The sequence below is a fragment of the Schistocerca americana genome, chromosome X (assembly GCF_021461395.2).
Source record: "Schistocerca americana isolate TAMUIC-IGC-003095 chromosome X, iqSchAmer2.1, whole genome shotgun sequence".
In the NCBI taxonomy this organism is placed as follows: Eukaryota; Metazoa; Arthropoda; class Insecta; order Orthoptera; family Acrididae; genus Schistocerca; species Schistocerca americana.
Window position 1 is genome coordinate 570,219,079 of NC_060130.1, and position 15,852 is coordinate 570,234,930.

At 42.5% G+C, this 15,852-nt stretch overlaps 1 protein-coding gene across 1 annotated transcript in view; it reads right to left on the minus strand.

Annotated features, from left to right (window-relative positions):
- The window catches only part of LOC124555565 (proclotting enzyme), a 431,375-nt gene that overhangs the window by 170,569 nt on the left and 244,954 nt on the right, over positions 1-15,852 (minus strand). Inside the window, exon 6 of the mRNA XM_047129523.1 lies at positions 14,584-14,681. Coding sequence (XP_046985479.1) covers positions 14,584-14,681 — 98 coding nt within the window. The remainder of the gene's footprint in view (positions 1-14,583; positions 14,682-15,852) is intronic.

Here is a 15,852-nt window from a genome sequence, read left to right on the forward strand (position 1 = left end):
TTATATCTCGTGTAATGTCCTAATACATACTGACTGCATGTAATTTTTAAGAACTTCTGCTGAGTTCTAGAACAACCGTATCTTCATGTGAAACATGGTGTAGCATAATGGCATCTATTCTAGGAAGCCGCGCGGACTTTGGCGCCTTGTCACGGTTCGCGCGGTTCTCCCCGTCGGAAGTTCCAGTCCTCCTTTGGGCATGGATGTGTGTGTGTTGTCCTTAGCGTAAGTTAGTTTAAGTTAGATTAAGTAGTGTGTAAGCCTAGGGACCGATGCCCTCAGCAGTTTGATCCCACAGGAACTTACCATAAATTTCCAAATGGCATCTATTAATTTGTTGGTAAAGATCACTGCTTCTCCTTTCTTCATATTTTCTGCACCAAATATTCTATAGAGTTTTCCTGTTCCAACTACATTATCGTTCAGTGGTAGGATTCTTGAAGAAATACGATGCCAGTGCTATGTTCCATGACAAAATGCATAAAACTGTTTGAAGCCGCTCGAGAATGCTGCAGATTTACTTGCCAGCATTTGATGTGTTGCCGTGTATTCCGTGTAGTATTTGAAGAAATTGTATTATGGTTGTCGGATGACAACCGGTTTTATCATTTTTGTTCTGTTGTTATTTTATGATAGAAGCTCTAAGAAATAAAAATTTTAAGGTTCGCCGATGACATTGTAATTCTGTCAGAGAGAGCAAAGGACTTGGAAGAGCAGTTGAATAGAATGGACAGTGTCTTGAAAGGAGGATATAAGATGAACATCAACAAAAGCAAAACGAGGATAATGGAATGTAGCCGAGTTAACTCGGGTGATGCTGAGGGAATTAGATTAGGAAATGAGACACTTGAAGTACTAAAGGAGTTTTGCTATTTGCGGAGCAAAATAACTGATGATCGTTGAAGTAGAGAGGATATAAAATGTAGACTGGCAATGGCAAGGAAAGCGTTTTAGAAGAAGAGGAATTTGTTAACATCGAGTATAGATTTAAGTGTCAGGAAGTCGTTTCTGAAAGTATTTGTATGGAGTGTAGCCACGTGTGGAAGTGAAACATGGACGATAAATAGTTTGGACAAGAAGAGAATAGAAGCTTTTGAAATGTGGTGCTACAGAAGAATGCTGAAGATTAGATGGGTAGATCACATAACTAATGTGGAGGTATTGAATAGAGTTGGGGAGAAGAGGAGTTTGTGGCACTACTTGACTAGAAGAAGGGATCGGTTGGTAGGACATGTTCTGAGGCAACTAGGGATTACCAATTTAGTATTGGAGGGCAGCATGGAGGGTAAAAATCGTAGACGGAGACCAAGAGATGAATACACTAAGCAGATTCAGAAGGATGTAGGCTGCAGTACGTACTGGGAGATGAAGCAGCTTGCACAGGATAGAGTAGCATGGAGAGCTGCATCAAACCAGTCTCAGGACTGAAGACCACAACAACAACACATCTTGAAGCGCATTTTTTGTCGATTTTTGTCTCAAGGCTTCATAATTCTGTGTATTTTTAGCGATGGGTAGGCCTAACACTTTTATACATTTTATGATTGCCTTTACGAACGATTTGAATTCTTCTGCTGATAATGGATCTTCGTCAGATTGTGCAGCACAGTGTGACATATCCCCCACGGATATATCTGAAATTATTATAGCACATTAAGAATTTTCATCAGCGCAGTTGCCTCCATATCCTACAGTTGGAGGCTCTAGAGAGCTCTGTGGAACAGAAGGCAATGAGAGCATAAGTTTGTTTCTAATTGACAGTGATCGCCAGATCAGTGAAACTGCGGCATATACCGAATCAGTGGTACTTGTAGATTGACAGACATGTGTTGTGTCGATTGTAATGTCGGAACTTCTATTAATTTGTGCTATATACTGCCGGTTAATATCTGCTGCTCGGGAGTTATTGGGAGCTTCTAACTCTTCTTTTTATGTTCTGGTGGTTCCGTATCAGAAGAGAGCAAATTCTAGAACTGTCAGGGGAGAGATGTCGACGTCTTCTTCCGTCCTGTGTAAGGTTTGCGTTGCGACAAGCGCTTCTTGCGCTGACTGACTTGCAGTAGTGGCTTTAAGTGCAAGTAAGTCGCTGACGATATTTATATCATTTACGAGAAATGGACAGTTTTTCTTTACGTGGTCAGTAGCTTTACAGTTATAGCAAATTACACCAACAATTCACAGGTAGAGTGAAGGGAATATGCAATCTTAATGGAATTCTACTAAAATCTTCATTGATAAATTGTGCAGTACGCTGTAAATACCTAATGTGAGGACGACCCTGTATCTTATACCCTGACGGTATTTCACGCATATGTCCAAGAGCGCAGCTGTATTTAGACACAGGGTTAATGATTGAACTAATCGTGTACTTGAGCTTTTGAAACGTCTGAGTGGTGCAAAAGTCTCCTCAATTTTTATCTTGCCTTCTTCTAGTAAGCCGTCAGCATGTTCAAATTTTTTCAGGAAAATACATATGTTGACAACTACGATAAACGAACAGCGCGCAGAATCTCCACCAGATATATCCCTCACCGGTTGCAAGTACTCATCGATGAATCGATGAGAGTGTTAGATACGTTCTCGATGAGAACCATTTGTCTGGAGGGATGTTGTCAGGGACGACAGATGACTGGTGGCGTGTTACCACAGTCGATGTCAGCTGAGACCTTGTGGCCGTTGAGACGTCCACTGCGCGCGCATCGGCGCGCTCCATTGGAGCTTCGATTTTGTGAGACGGTGACTGTAGTGCCGCCACGTAGCTGGTCGTGGAACCAGCCATGGCTAGCCATTAACTTTTTCTGTTGTTTACGTTTATAATACGTTAATTTCATGACAGAGACACCAGTATCTACTATACAAACAATTCCAGGCGTTCATTAATCGACACACAAACGCACTACACAAACAAAAACGGTACAAACAGGAAATTACAGTTGCTTAATCTCATAAGGTATACTCGGTTGTTCACTTTCGTAACCTGCAAGAGAATCTTCTTATACGCTTTGTGCCAGCTGTTACTAGTCTCATCTTACAATTGCGGTCGTTCAGTAGGCAAAAGTACTGCGCAAGGATATATGCGAGTCCCGCTATGAACACCATCTTGAGAAATTCTGTAATTCGGCTCTTGCGAAATGCTGGACAATTTTGGTCAAATATTAGTCAGTTCAGATTTCGCAAAATTTGTGTTACACACTACAACGAGCTATTGTAATAGATGACTCACATTCCGTGGATTCTGCAGAGTGGTGTCAGGAATGTGGAAAGAAGTATGTACATTTTATTTAAGCGCAGTACAACGAAATGACAACTTTATGAACAATTGTAGCACTGTAGTGCTAATACTAATTATAATACGACACGATATATTAATTTTAAGCGTTTTTGTGAGTGGAGTGGAATCAGTATTCCAACAAATACCTTTACGAGTCTTACAAGGGGACCGCGGCTACACGTCGTGATAGATTTCGTCGAGATTTGTGGTATATGCAGAGCTTGGCCAGAAATGAAGTGACGAAAGTGGGAGTCCAGATGGCCAAGAGTTTAGAAGCAATTGCATTTCTGGCGCTTGCCATGAGCAATTTATATTAGCGTAATTACCAGGCAGTGGCTGACGCAGCGGAAAGAGTACAGACTGGTAGTTCGAGGGTCGTGAGGTGGAGTCCCTATACAGAAAACTTCCATTTTTACGTTATGTACACTGCAAATGAACCGAAATGATGCTCAAAATATTGTATTTACGACTATATTCATAACAGGCATGGAATGGAAAAGCAAAGAAAAATTTGGGATTGCAAATAAATTCTTAAGACGAGACTGTAACACATACACATGAAATTCGTGTATAAAATTATATACTTTTAGTATTTTACAGCTGAAAATTTACAAGTGCTGGCGTAATGGTCATCGTAAAAGCGGGAGAAGCAGTAATTAATTGCCGTGGCATCTTGCACACGTTATAAACGTCGCATTTTAACAATTACATCGTTATTTTAACGTTTCTGTAGAAAACAAAATTGGTTTACAGTCATAAAAAGTTCTCTCTCATCTCACAGTTTGGAAGCAAACCACGCGTAACCCATCATTTCGCCAAATATTAGCGAGGATAACTGGTAATGTACAATGGAAAGAATTTTGTTGCAGCCTTCTTGAGATGTGGTTTCTTTTTCTCTCTAGACGGGCCGATTTTACCGGCACTGCGAGACTGCTGTACATGTGAAGCGGCTGAGGGTTGATAGAAGATCAGAACGAAATTATTGGAACACGAAAGCCTGTATGCTTTAATTACAATCCCTGCTTGGAGAGTTATTTGCACAACCTCGTGAACGCTGTAAGTAAAACTTTTCCTTGGAAATTTTCTTTTCATGGCTTTAATGGAAACGTTGAGAAATACAATGCAATGAAATTTTTTCGGTTTTTTGCAGTGTAAGAAACGCAAAAATTTAAAATAAAAGAAAGTTTCTGCATAGGGACTCGACCAAACGATCGTCGAATCACCGTTCTGTACTCTTTCCACAACGCCAACAGCTGCCTGGTATCTACGCTAACACAAACTGCTCATGCTTTGCCTGACACGAGTCAAAAATGCTGTTTATTTTCTAAACACTTGATCATCTGGAGCTTCCACTTTCAACAGTTTCCTCTCTGGCCAAGCCCTACATATACCATAAATCGAGGCGAAACCGATGGTGATGATTAGTGCGGACCCCATGTTAAAGCCAAGACATTAACAGCAAGACATTTACTATGCTTCGACTGGCTGTGTAAAAGATGTGTACCTGACTACTTTCTGTACGAATTTTCCTTATAGTTTTTGCTGAGATCTGTTTTCATTTTATTATTAAATTCATGATTTGCAGTATTTCTCGAGAAAAGATAAATAATTGTGCCAACGAACGACGTTAATGAATATCTATCGTTGTCAAAATAAATTTTTTTTGAGGAGGTTACTGGAGAATGTCTTAGAGTAAAAGTCAACTAAAATTCGTATAACACAATTTCGTATACTGAAATATTATTCCTGTAAGACAAGTTTCTCTAAAAATGACCCCGTTCCTAATTATTAAATTAAAATTTGTGGAATTGAGGAATAACCTCATTTCTTCATTTTAAGATCACCAGTAGCTCTAATCATGCAACTTAGAGCTAAGGTGCTTCATTAAATCATGAAAGTTTGAAACCACTCGGACGGTATTTACTAGTACACCCTCGACGCCCTGTGCTAATGCTGCACGATACAATGAAGCGCCAAAGAAACTGGTATAGGCATGCGTATTCAAATACAGAGACATGTAAACAGGCAGATATGACCCCATGGTCGGCAACGCCTATATAGGACAACAAGTGTCTAGCGCAGTTGTTAGATCGGTTACCACTGCTACAATGGTGTTATAGTCGCTGCACGGGCGATGTGACACACCATCTCCGAGGTAGCGACGAAGCGGGGATTTTCACGTACGACCATTTCACGAGTGTACCGTGAATATCAGGAATCTGGTAAAACATCAAATCTTCGACATCGCTGCGGCCGAAAAAAGATCCTGCAAGGACGGGACCAATGACGACTGAAGAGAATCGTCCAACGTGACGGAAGTGCAACCCTTCTGCATATTGCTGCAGATATCAATTCTGGGCCATCAACATGTGTTAGCGTGCGAACCATTCAACGAAACATCATCGATATTGGCTTTCGGAGTCGAAGGAACACTTGTGTGTCCTCGATGCCTGCACGATACAAGGCTTTACGCCTCGGCTGGGCCCGTTAACTCCGACATTGGTCTGTTGATGACTGGAAACATGTTGCCTGGTCGGATGAGTCTCATTTCAGATTGTATCGAGTGGATGGACGTGTACTGGTACTGAAGTAACCTTATAAATCCACAGACCCTGCATGTCAGCAGGGCACTATTCAAGCTGACGGAGGCTCCGTAATGGTGTGGGCGTGTGCAGTTGGAGTGATATGGGACACCTAATAGTCTAGATGTGGCTCTGCCATGTGACAAGTACGTAAGCATCCTGTCTGATCACCAGCATCCATTCTTGTTCATTGTGCATTCCGACGGACTTGAGCAATTCCAGCAAGAAAATGCGACACCCCACACGTAAAGAACTGCTACGGAGTGGCTCCAGGAACATTCTGATGAGTTTAAACACTTCCGCTGGCCACCAAACTCCCCAGAAATGAGGATTATTAAGCATATCTTGGATGCCTTGCAGCATGTTGTATAGAAGAGATCTCAATCCCTCGTACTCATATGGATTTATGGAGAGCCGTCCGCCCCCCGTAGCTGACTGGTCAAGCCGGCACGGTAGCTCAGCGTGTTCGGTCAGAGGGTTACGTACCCTCTGTAATAAAAAAAAACTGAGTTAATCAATCATCAACGAACAATCAAAAGCGAACAAAATGAGATTAAAAAAAAAAAAAGTGGTCAGCGCGACAGACTGTCAATCCTAAGGGCCCGGGTTCCATTCCCGGCTGGGTCGGAGATTTTCTCCGCTCAGGGACTGGGTGTTGTGTTGTCCTCATCATCATCATTTCATCCCCATCGACGCGCAAGTCGCCGAAGTGGCGTCAAATCGAAAGACTTGCACCAGGCGAGCGGTCTACCCGACGGGAGGCCCTCGTCACACGACATTTCATTTTTTTTATGGAGAGCCATGCAGGGTACATGGTATCAGTTCCATCCAGTACTACTTCGGGCATTAGTCGAGCCCATGCCACGTCGTGTTACGGCACTTCTGCGTCCTCGTGGGGGCCCTGCAGGTATACCAGTTTCTTTGGCTGCTCAATGTATACAGATTGTAGTCCATGTTCTCAGAAAACTGTGTCGTGTTCGACACAACAGTCGTTATTTACTGCGCTACTGCTCAGAGGAAAAGTGTGTTTTTTTGGACGTCTCGAAAGCAAAGAAATACAACATTTATTGCGATTGAAGTATTTAAGCGTTACTCCCTTTTAAGGTCGCAAATGCAGAACTGTTTACATTTCAATGCGTCTCTTATAAGATATTTTAGATTCGACAATTGAAATATTAACATCACAACTGGAAATAAAATGAAGCACAAATATTTTTAAAATAATTTATCACGGCATTGAAAAAAATGGATCAAATGGCTCTGAGCACTATGGGACTCAACATCTACGGTCATAAGTCCCCTAGAACTTAGAACTACTTAAACCTAACTAACCTAAGGACATCACACAACACCCAGCCATCACGAGGCAGAGAAAATCCCTGACCCCGCCGGGAATCGAACCCGGGAACCCGGGCGCGGGAAGCGAGAACGCTACCGCACCACGGTATTGAAGCTAGGCATAGTTACACACATATTACACAAGGGTGGTGTTCCTGAACAGTGGGTCTACAGGAGTATGAAAGTTTTCTGTCACCGAAGATTTTCTTTGGACTCCGTAGGACATTAATATCGTATAAGAATTTTTTGTGTCATTGAACTTAAGATATGATACCAGTCATTTCAAGCCAGTAAACGTGTAAATGCGCCTGCCTCGCTGTAGCCACGACATTTCATTAAAGTCCTATTAGATCACTCACAAAAAATTTAATTTGTGGGAATGATTTTCCACTCCAGCTATATCGGGACATAATTTGTTTCCGATCTGCAAATTCGCAAGATTTGTTGATGATGTTTGTCTACAGAAGAGACTTACTGTTCAGGTAGCGTTGTGGTATCAATTTATGCCGTATCATTTTAATAGCAGCCGACGTCAATGATAAGTAAATTAATTACCAGGAGCAGCCCAGCAGGTGCGAAGAGGACGGCTAGGAAGAGACAAACTTGACAATCTTCGGAAGGGCCACAGTGCCGCAATAGGCCTACGTAGTTCCTCGTCAATTATTAAATCTCAGCACTTGTCTTAAAATGTGTAATTTGGATATATTTAAGCTGATTGACTTGTAATTTGTGTTTAACAGAGAGGAAGTGGTGAATATCTTACGATAGCTGCTACATTTGCTGTTACAAGACTTTTTCATTGTTCCGCGACACTCGTTGTACAGCACCAACTATGAAATTTTTAGGTAGCCTCATCGCCTTCCAGTGAGCGTCTTCACCAAGTTTTTCTTTCTAAAGTCATTAGTTGACAGAGAATCTGTATGCGACTTGCCAAAGTCACTCGTCACTGCTTATGCTTTTAAGTTTTACGCAGTTTACGTAGTACATATTTAATTAGAGCTGGGTGCCGATGTTGGATTTCGAGGGCGCTGTTGTGTTAACAACCTTGACAACATGAAAACTTTTATTTGAGATAACTGGAACAATATTTGGTCTTTCATATGAGATTTACAAGGGATGTCTATGTTTCTATCTTTAAACGTAGATTTTTTAGCTAAATATGCCAAATCGCATGCCTCATTTCAGCAAACTCCCTCTCTCCTTTTGTGTGTGTGTGTGTGTCTCTCTCCCTCTCTCTCTCTCTCTCTCTCTCTCTCTCTCTCTCTCTCTCTCTGTTTTTGATTTTTCAGTTCCAAAAGCAAGACATGATACAGAGCGCTGCAGTACATTCTTCGAATACACGTATAGGATACTATTAACGCGGTACATATTGCAAACTGACCATTTACGAGAGCGTGCTGAAAAGTAAAGCCTACGAATTTTTTATGTGAAAGCTCCTGAGTTTGTTAAATAAAACAAACTTTATTAATATTCCACATCTTTATTCTTCATGCCTACATATTTGAGCCCTCTGCCGCTAGAGGGCTGCGAATTGGAGCGTGTAACACGGCGGTGTGTGAAGTAACTATGTTGGTGCATGAGGAACAGTGTGCTGTAATCGAGTTTCTATTCGAAGCGTTCGTCCACACATGGAGCAGCCTCTCCTTCAGCATGACAATGCCAGACCACACACGAGCGCTGCGGCATCTGCAACAATCCGACGCCTTGGACCCACCGTCTTCGATCATCCTCCACACAGACTAGACTCGGCCCCACCATATTTTCATCTGTTTCCAAAATTTAAGGCACTTCTTCGGGAACTTCACTTTGATAGTGACGAAGCGGTGCAAGTAGAGGTGGGGTTGTGGCTCCGACAACAAAGTCAAAAGTTCTACAATGACGATATCAAGAAACCGTTCTCTGGATGGGAGATGTGTTCGTCGTCAGGGTGACTATGTCGGAAAATAAATAATTAGGCCTGAAGACTGTAGAACGTCAATAACGTTTGCTTTATTTCAAAAGCTTTAAGAGTTTTCACTTAAAAATTCGGAGGCATTACTTTTTAGCACGCCATCGTAGTAATAATTTTGGTTTTCTATAGATTGACTGTAAATGTAATACTAATATAAATTTCAGGTCACCCTTACAGGAGCGACGGGTTTTTCCACCGGGATAACCAAGTGAGCGCTGATGATGCTGGGGCCGCTTTTTGGATGGCATGTAAGCACATGTATGAAAGTGAAAGATGGAATGTCTTTTTTCTGTGAGAATTTGTCATGAGTTCCAGCATAAGTACCCCTGGTTCAAGCTACTACATGGAACGGAAGGAATATGGTGTGCATGTCATCTCGTGTTCTTTTATCCGATTGAGTCTACGTCCTCAAGTGAGTCCTAACAGGATCTCATGTGCCTGAGAACAGATTTGTGTGAATAAAAATAATCAACAAAAGACGATTAACACACAATATTCCTTCTAGTGAAAGCAAAGAACACACTTCTATGCATACGAATAAGGTCTTGTTTGAGCAGACGTGGAGTCAAGCCCGCACTTCAGACTACAGGGATTCTGTCGTCAGGGAGGTCGTGGAAATTAGAACATTCGTTAACAGTTTTGACTGAGATGCTGGCTATGCGTTAAACAATGCGCGAAAGCGTGTAGTTGAAAAGGGGGGGACTACAGAGGGGTATGCGCTTCGTTTTACGCCGTTTTAAGAGCAATGATGTTTATGTCAAAATACCATCTTCGTACTAGTTTAAGCTTAGGTCATACTGGTCGCCAGCTGGCCACTTATATTTGTGGATTCTCGTTGTCACTTTCCCACATCAACTTTTTTCATGAAGACTTTGGAGGATTTTTTCGAGTGACTAGATCTGTATACCAGTTTGAAGCGATAAGCTCTCCGAGATTGCTTTCAATGCACCGGAAATTTAGCTTTTTTCCAAGTAATGTTAAATGTGGACGCAGGATATAAAATGTGAGTGGTACATATTGCAATCAAGGCTGCATTTACGGGGCAGGTCACTTAGGCAGTCATAAATAGAAATTATCTGTTACAACAGATGGTCATTTAGTGGAGAATAGGCCATTAAGTACCGGTCGTTTTCGTGGGAACAATTGTTGGACCTACTGATGAGCCGCGCGGGGTAGCCCGTGGTCTCGGGAGCCTTCCTACGGTTCGCGCGGCTCCCTGCGTCGGATGTTCGAGTCCTCCCTCGGGCATGAATGTGTAGGTTGTCCTTAGCGTAAGTTAGTTTAAGTTAGATTAGGTAGTGTGTAAGCCTAGGTACCGATGACATCAGCAGTTTGGTCCCATAGGAACTTACACCACCACCTAATGATGAGACATGAAATCCGCTTGCAACTGAACACTAGAATAGAATACTTTAATAGTAAATAAAAACAAAATAGTCAATGACAACAGATATCGTTCAAGGGATCTCTTTTTAATTACCTTAAAGGTGGAAGTTTTATACAAGTGCTGGCGTGTTGTCGAGCTGGAAACAGCTGAAGATGGCACGCTGGCTGTCGAAACTTTAATACTAAAATGTAGCGCACTAAGAAGTCAGTCAGCACTCGGATTTATCTGGGATGCATTGTGAGTCACTTACGATAAACTTGTCATTAAACTTTGATTTTGTGTGCCACTGGAAGAGGGACTTTGTAGTTACGCCATTCATGGATGGTTTCTGTATGTATGTAACTGGTGTGATGTTAGTCGCAGGTAAAGGAAGGAGAGCATTGTAAAAGTTGTACAGTTCAAGACAACAGTAGATTTTTTTACATCAAATAAATAGCAATTAATGGCATAGATTTTTACTATTCAAGACGAGTGCATCGTAAGTACCAATCAAACAGTCGATCACATATAAACGAACCTTATTATTAGCCAATTAGCGCAATATACGCAAGAGTAAAAGAGTAACAAACTGAGTTATACATATGTCGCCCACACCAGAAAGGCACCAGCTCGAGGTATAACGCATGGAAGTACTTTATCCAACCTGCAGCTCCTTGTGCGACGTTTACACCAGAGAAACTCTACGATGGCGTCACTCCATCAACGAATAGGGTCGTAGGGCAGGTACATGACCGACTATGGAGGTCGCTTGCAAGGTTCTGAAAGACTTTTCGGAGCGTGTCCGTGCCATAGTAGTTGTGAGAAGCTTCCAATCCAGAGCACGAATTCGGAGCCTTTTTGAATGAGTCAGGGTGAGTGTTGTCTAGGTGTACGGTATAACGGGGCAATTTTGTGACACTTTTAACAGTTTTCATTACGCAGTCTAATAAAATACGTACTGAGACACTCGATTTCCACATTTATGGAATTTTATAACCTTTATCCATCAATTTTCATAACAATAAAATTTTTATGTGCAATGTGTTATTCGGAATATGGCGTGGTAATTGTGACGAAGCTACCCTATAGCTGTAGACAACATTGTGACATGAACTCTACGACAGGGAAAATTGAGTTAAACTTGTTACGTGCCAAATTTGTAAGGAAACGGGAGAGTAAAATTTTCACAGCTGGTGTCAATCAAACGCAAGTTTAACAGCCGCCATCCGGGTAGCGTAAATATTTCAACACCGTTTCTCTGTCAGAAAGACAGCAACCTAAGACATTCTTGAGCGAGACTGCGAGCGAGCTCAACAGAAAATCTTTAGAAGAGTGCAGACCGAACTGCCTTCGCAACGTTATGTAAGAGTCACTAGGTAAGACGAAACATCACCTAGCAGGGGTTTGACTAAGCGGTACAGACACTGTAACAAATACGTTAAGCAAATGTAGCCGAAGTGAAGACTGCTGACGACTAGAGAATAGCAGAATCGATTCGGTCACTATGAATGATGTCATAGAGCTGAGCCCCTCCTCGACAACATAAATACCTCCTCCCCACTAGACTAGAGCATTCAATCAGTAGGATCGATGGCGTTCATATCGTTCGCACTCGATTCTCTGTTTATGGTATAGTAACATCTTGTGTGTGAGATTGTTCTGGTGTTGGCTTTACACTTGCTGCCTTACGAGAAGATCAGCGATCCACAGCCGGGGATAATAAGCTCCATCATCCAATACTGAAGTCAGCCCAACAACCAGCAGTAATGGGCAGTCAGAGGTCTACCAACATGGCTCCGAACCAGGGCAGAAGTTGCCCTGAAATTCCAGCGTTGCACGAGCCTGAAGGTCCACCGCAGCGGCAGGTCAGGTTCAGCATTCAGCATGACATCATGGCATCCGACATTGCGGTGCTCCTAATGGGACAACTCAGGCAATGGGAGGGATTGACTACTTTGTGCGAATTAAATACACACGTCGTAGTCACCGTCATCTCCAAGCAGGGCAACCGACGTGGCGTGCCTACCTCGCCATTGGGCGGCAAGCCACCGCACCATGGTGTCATCGACTTCAACTCTCAGCTGATGCAGCGTCCTCGGCAGCACAGATCCACTGTTGGATTCCTCTCCGGATTACGTAGCCACCAGCCGTTGCAGGAGGCACGGCAACGACTAGCATTCTGAGTAGTAAATGGAATAATCTTGAATACTGTCTTATTACATCTAACGACGCCACACAGGTCCTCGGTCTGCATCCCGACAAAACAGTAGCGGTTTCCAGTCTGGCTGTGAGTGACCCATATAAATTTATATCAAAAAGACCGGCTGACCTAGTGTTCCTTTATGATACACAGTTATAAAATTGTTATAAACTTGCCCAGTTTTATGAGTTTTGTTTTATCCATACACAGAATAAAATTTGTCACACAGTTTGCCAATTTGATAAGATTAATTTTTCAAATTTTCTTAAAATCTAAATAATCAGAGGTCTTTCTTCACTGAAACAAAATAAGAATGAAAAAACAACACTAAACTCCATTAAGCACGGGAATAAAACCAAACTCTTGCATACTTATTTCAACGTCTGTTCAGTGCAACCGCATCAGAAATAAAACAAGTCACAACACTTGCGTTTGACACAATATTCTCTAAGCAAGCTAATTAGTTAAGACTTCCAGATATTAGCTTACAAGCTCAGTGGTATGAGAAAAAAAGTCATGACACATTTAATCCAATATTCTGAGAAACGAAGTTATAAAGCGAAATAAAACTGTCTTTATTACTAAACACCCTCGAAAGATCCGAATTTTATTAATTGGACTTGTTTTACACTATTTCAATTGTCATATTTCCTTCTGTTACCCCTATAATCTACGGAAACATCATTTTTCGGCCTCCAACTGGAGAATTTTTTTTTGTAAAATTTAACTGTTATGCAGAATGGTCTGCTCGTGTAACTTACATTTATCGATTTGCCGTAAGTCAGTCAGCACTTCAGAGTTATTGACAGTTGCAGAAAGCTTCGAATAAATCTACAAACACGCCTTTCCACCTGCAAACAAAATGGTTTTGTGACCAGTTCAAGTGTGATGATGGTACCTGTGGCTTCCACCACCATCGACAGCACTGTGCAAGATCACACTGCAACGGACCTACCGGGTGGTTACAAAAATTTTCAAATGTGTGTCAAATCTTATGAGACTTAACTGCTAAGGTCATCAGTCCCTAAGCTTACACACTACTTAACCTAAATTATCCTAAGGACAAACACACACACCCGTGCGCGAGGGAGGACTCGAACCTCGGCCGGGACCAGCCGCGCAGTCCATGACTGCAGCGCCGGGTGGTTACAATTAAAGAGCAATTACCCACGGAGGTCCAGTGTGGGCTGTAATTATCGTATGGAACCGAAACTCTGCAGGTATGCTAATGCGTTGATGAGGAACCGATTTAAGATGGAAAAAAAAATTAGTTCCAATTTTGGCCATCGCGTGCAAATCTGAAGCTGTATGGAATCTGGCCGACATCACGGGTGCTTGCATTGAACAAATTTTGTAAGCAGCGGTTAATAATAAAGTCAACATTATGCCTTTATCACTTGTTCGACCTTTGCTGCCCACATCCTGTGCCTAATCCATTACATATGGGAACATTTGCACACACCTTTTTTGCAGTCAGCGTCATATTTGCACCTGGTGGACAAAACTGGAACTATTTGTGTTTCAGCGTAAATCGGTTCCGCATTAACGCATTAGCATATCTATCAAGTTTCGCTGCCATACAGTAACTACAGCCCACACTGGATCTCTGTGAGTAGCTGCAATTTAATTATAACCACGCGGCATATGTTGAAGGATGTCCCGAGTTACAGTATTTAAGAATAAAAAGCTAGAGTGCGCTGTTGTCACATATTAATACCTCCGTAAAAAAGATGTCCAGTTTTATGATATGAGATTAGCGTCACTGGATGGGAAAATAGGTGGAGCAGTTAGAAGAGCACTGATGAAATTATGATTGCACCAGACGCCGTTCTTGGAAATAACTGTTATTATGGGAGGCTGCTGTGGGGCACTCACCTGCCAGGGGAAGCTGCCGAAGCCCGCTTCGTCACCGCCGACGATCCTCCGCTGCGCGCCCACCAGTTGGCCCAGCTTGCCAGAGGACAGCCCGCACCCTGCAACATAAGCCGCGCCCTTCACGTAAACTCGCCAGCATACAGTCTCGCCAGTATGGCCACGGTGTACAGTGGCTGCCATAGTTAGTAGCGTCAACGACCCTGTAGTAGCATCATTTATTGTTTCTGAAACGCGCGTTCCTTTGGAAAATGCTAGAAGAATGAAGTATAGCTTATTTGTTGTAAATATCCCCCAGAAGCTGTTAAGAGTTTATATTTATTTTCTGCAACTAGTTTTAACACTTTGCAGTTCGAAATGATGACACAGGGCGTCTCCGTGCGCTCTTATTTAAATCGCTGCGGCGAGCGCGACAAAAAATTATGATAGCTCTTAGTGAAAACAATGGGGCCACTGACCAGCAATTAGGGTATACTGGGTTGATGCATAAGTTCGTAGCACTTTTCCCTGAGTTTAATAAGCACAACAGATACAAATTACAGATACTTTAGTCATCAATAATATACACTTCTTCACTATTTACAACAATCAGTCAACGCTGGCGTAAATGTTTGATTCCGAAGCTGTAGAAATCACAAGGTACTGAGGCGAAGAATTCGTCGAGCCATGTTTGGAGCGCATTTTCATCCGGAAAGGATGTTCCTTGTAGGTTCTTAGAGAGAGAATGAAAAAGGCGAAAATCTTAAGGAGCAAGGTCAGGTGAATAAGGTATGTGTGGAACGACTTCCCAGTCCACCTCCTGATAGTGTTTTTTGTCAGTCTAGCAGGATGTGAGCGGGTGTTACCGTGGAATGGCTCTGAGCACTATGGGACTCAACTGCTGAGGTCATTAGTCTCCTAGAACTTAGAACTAGTTAAACCTAACTAACCTAAGGACATCACAAACATCCATGCCCGAGGCAGGATTCGAACCTGCGACCGTAGCGGTCTTGCGATTCCAGACTCCAGCGCCTTTAACCGCACGGCCACTTCGGCCGGCTGTTACCGTGGAATAACATCGCTTCACGCAGTCCTCTGGTCGTTGCTTTTGTTGACAATAAACGTCAGCTGTGATGGTTACACCTCGGGGAAGCAATTCGCAGTACACCACACCTTCGGTGTTCCACCAGATGCATAACATTATCTTATGTGGATGCGCGCAGGTCTTTGTATGGGGAGTTGCTGTTTTGTTTGGGCTCAGTCATTCCCTTCTTTTCCTTATGTTAGCATAAA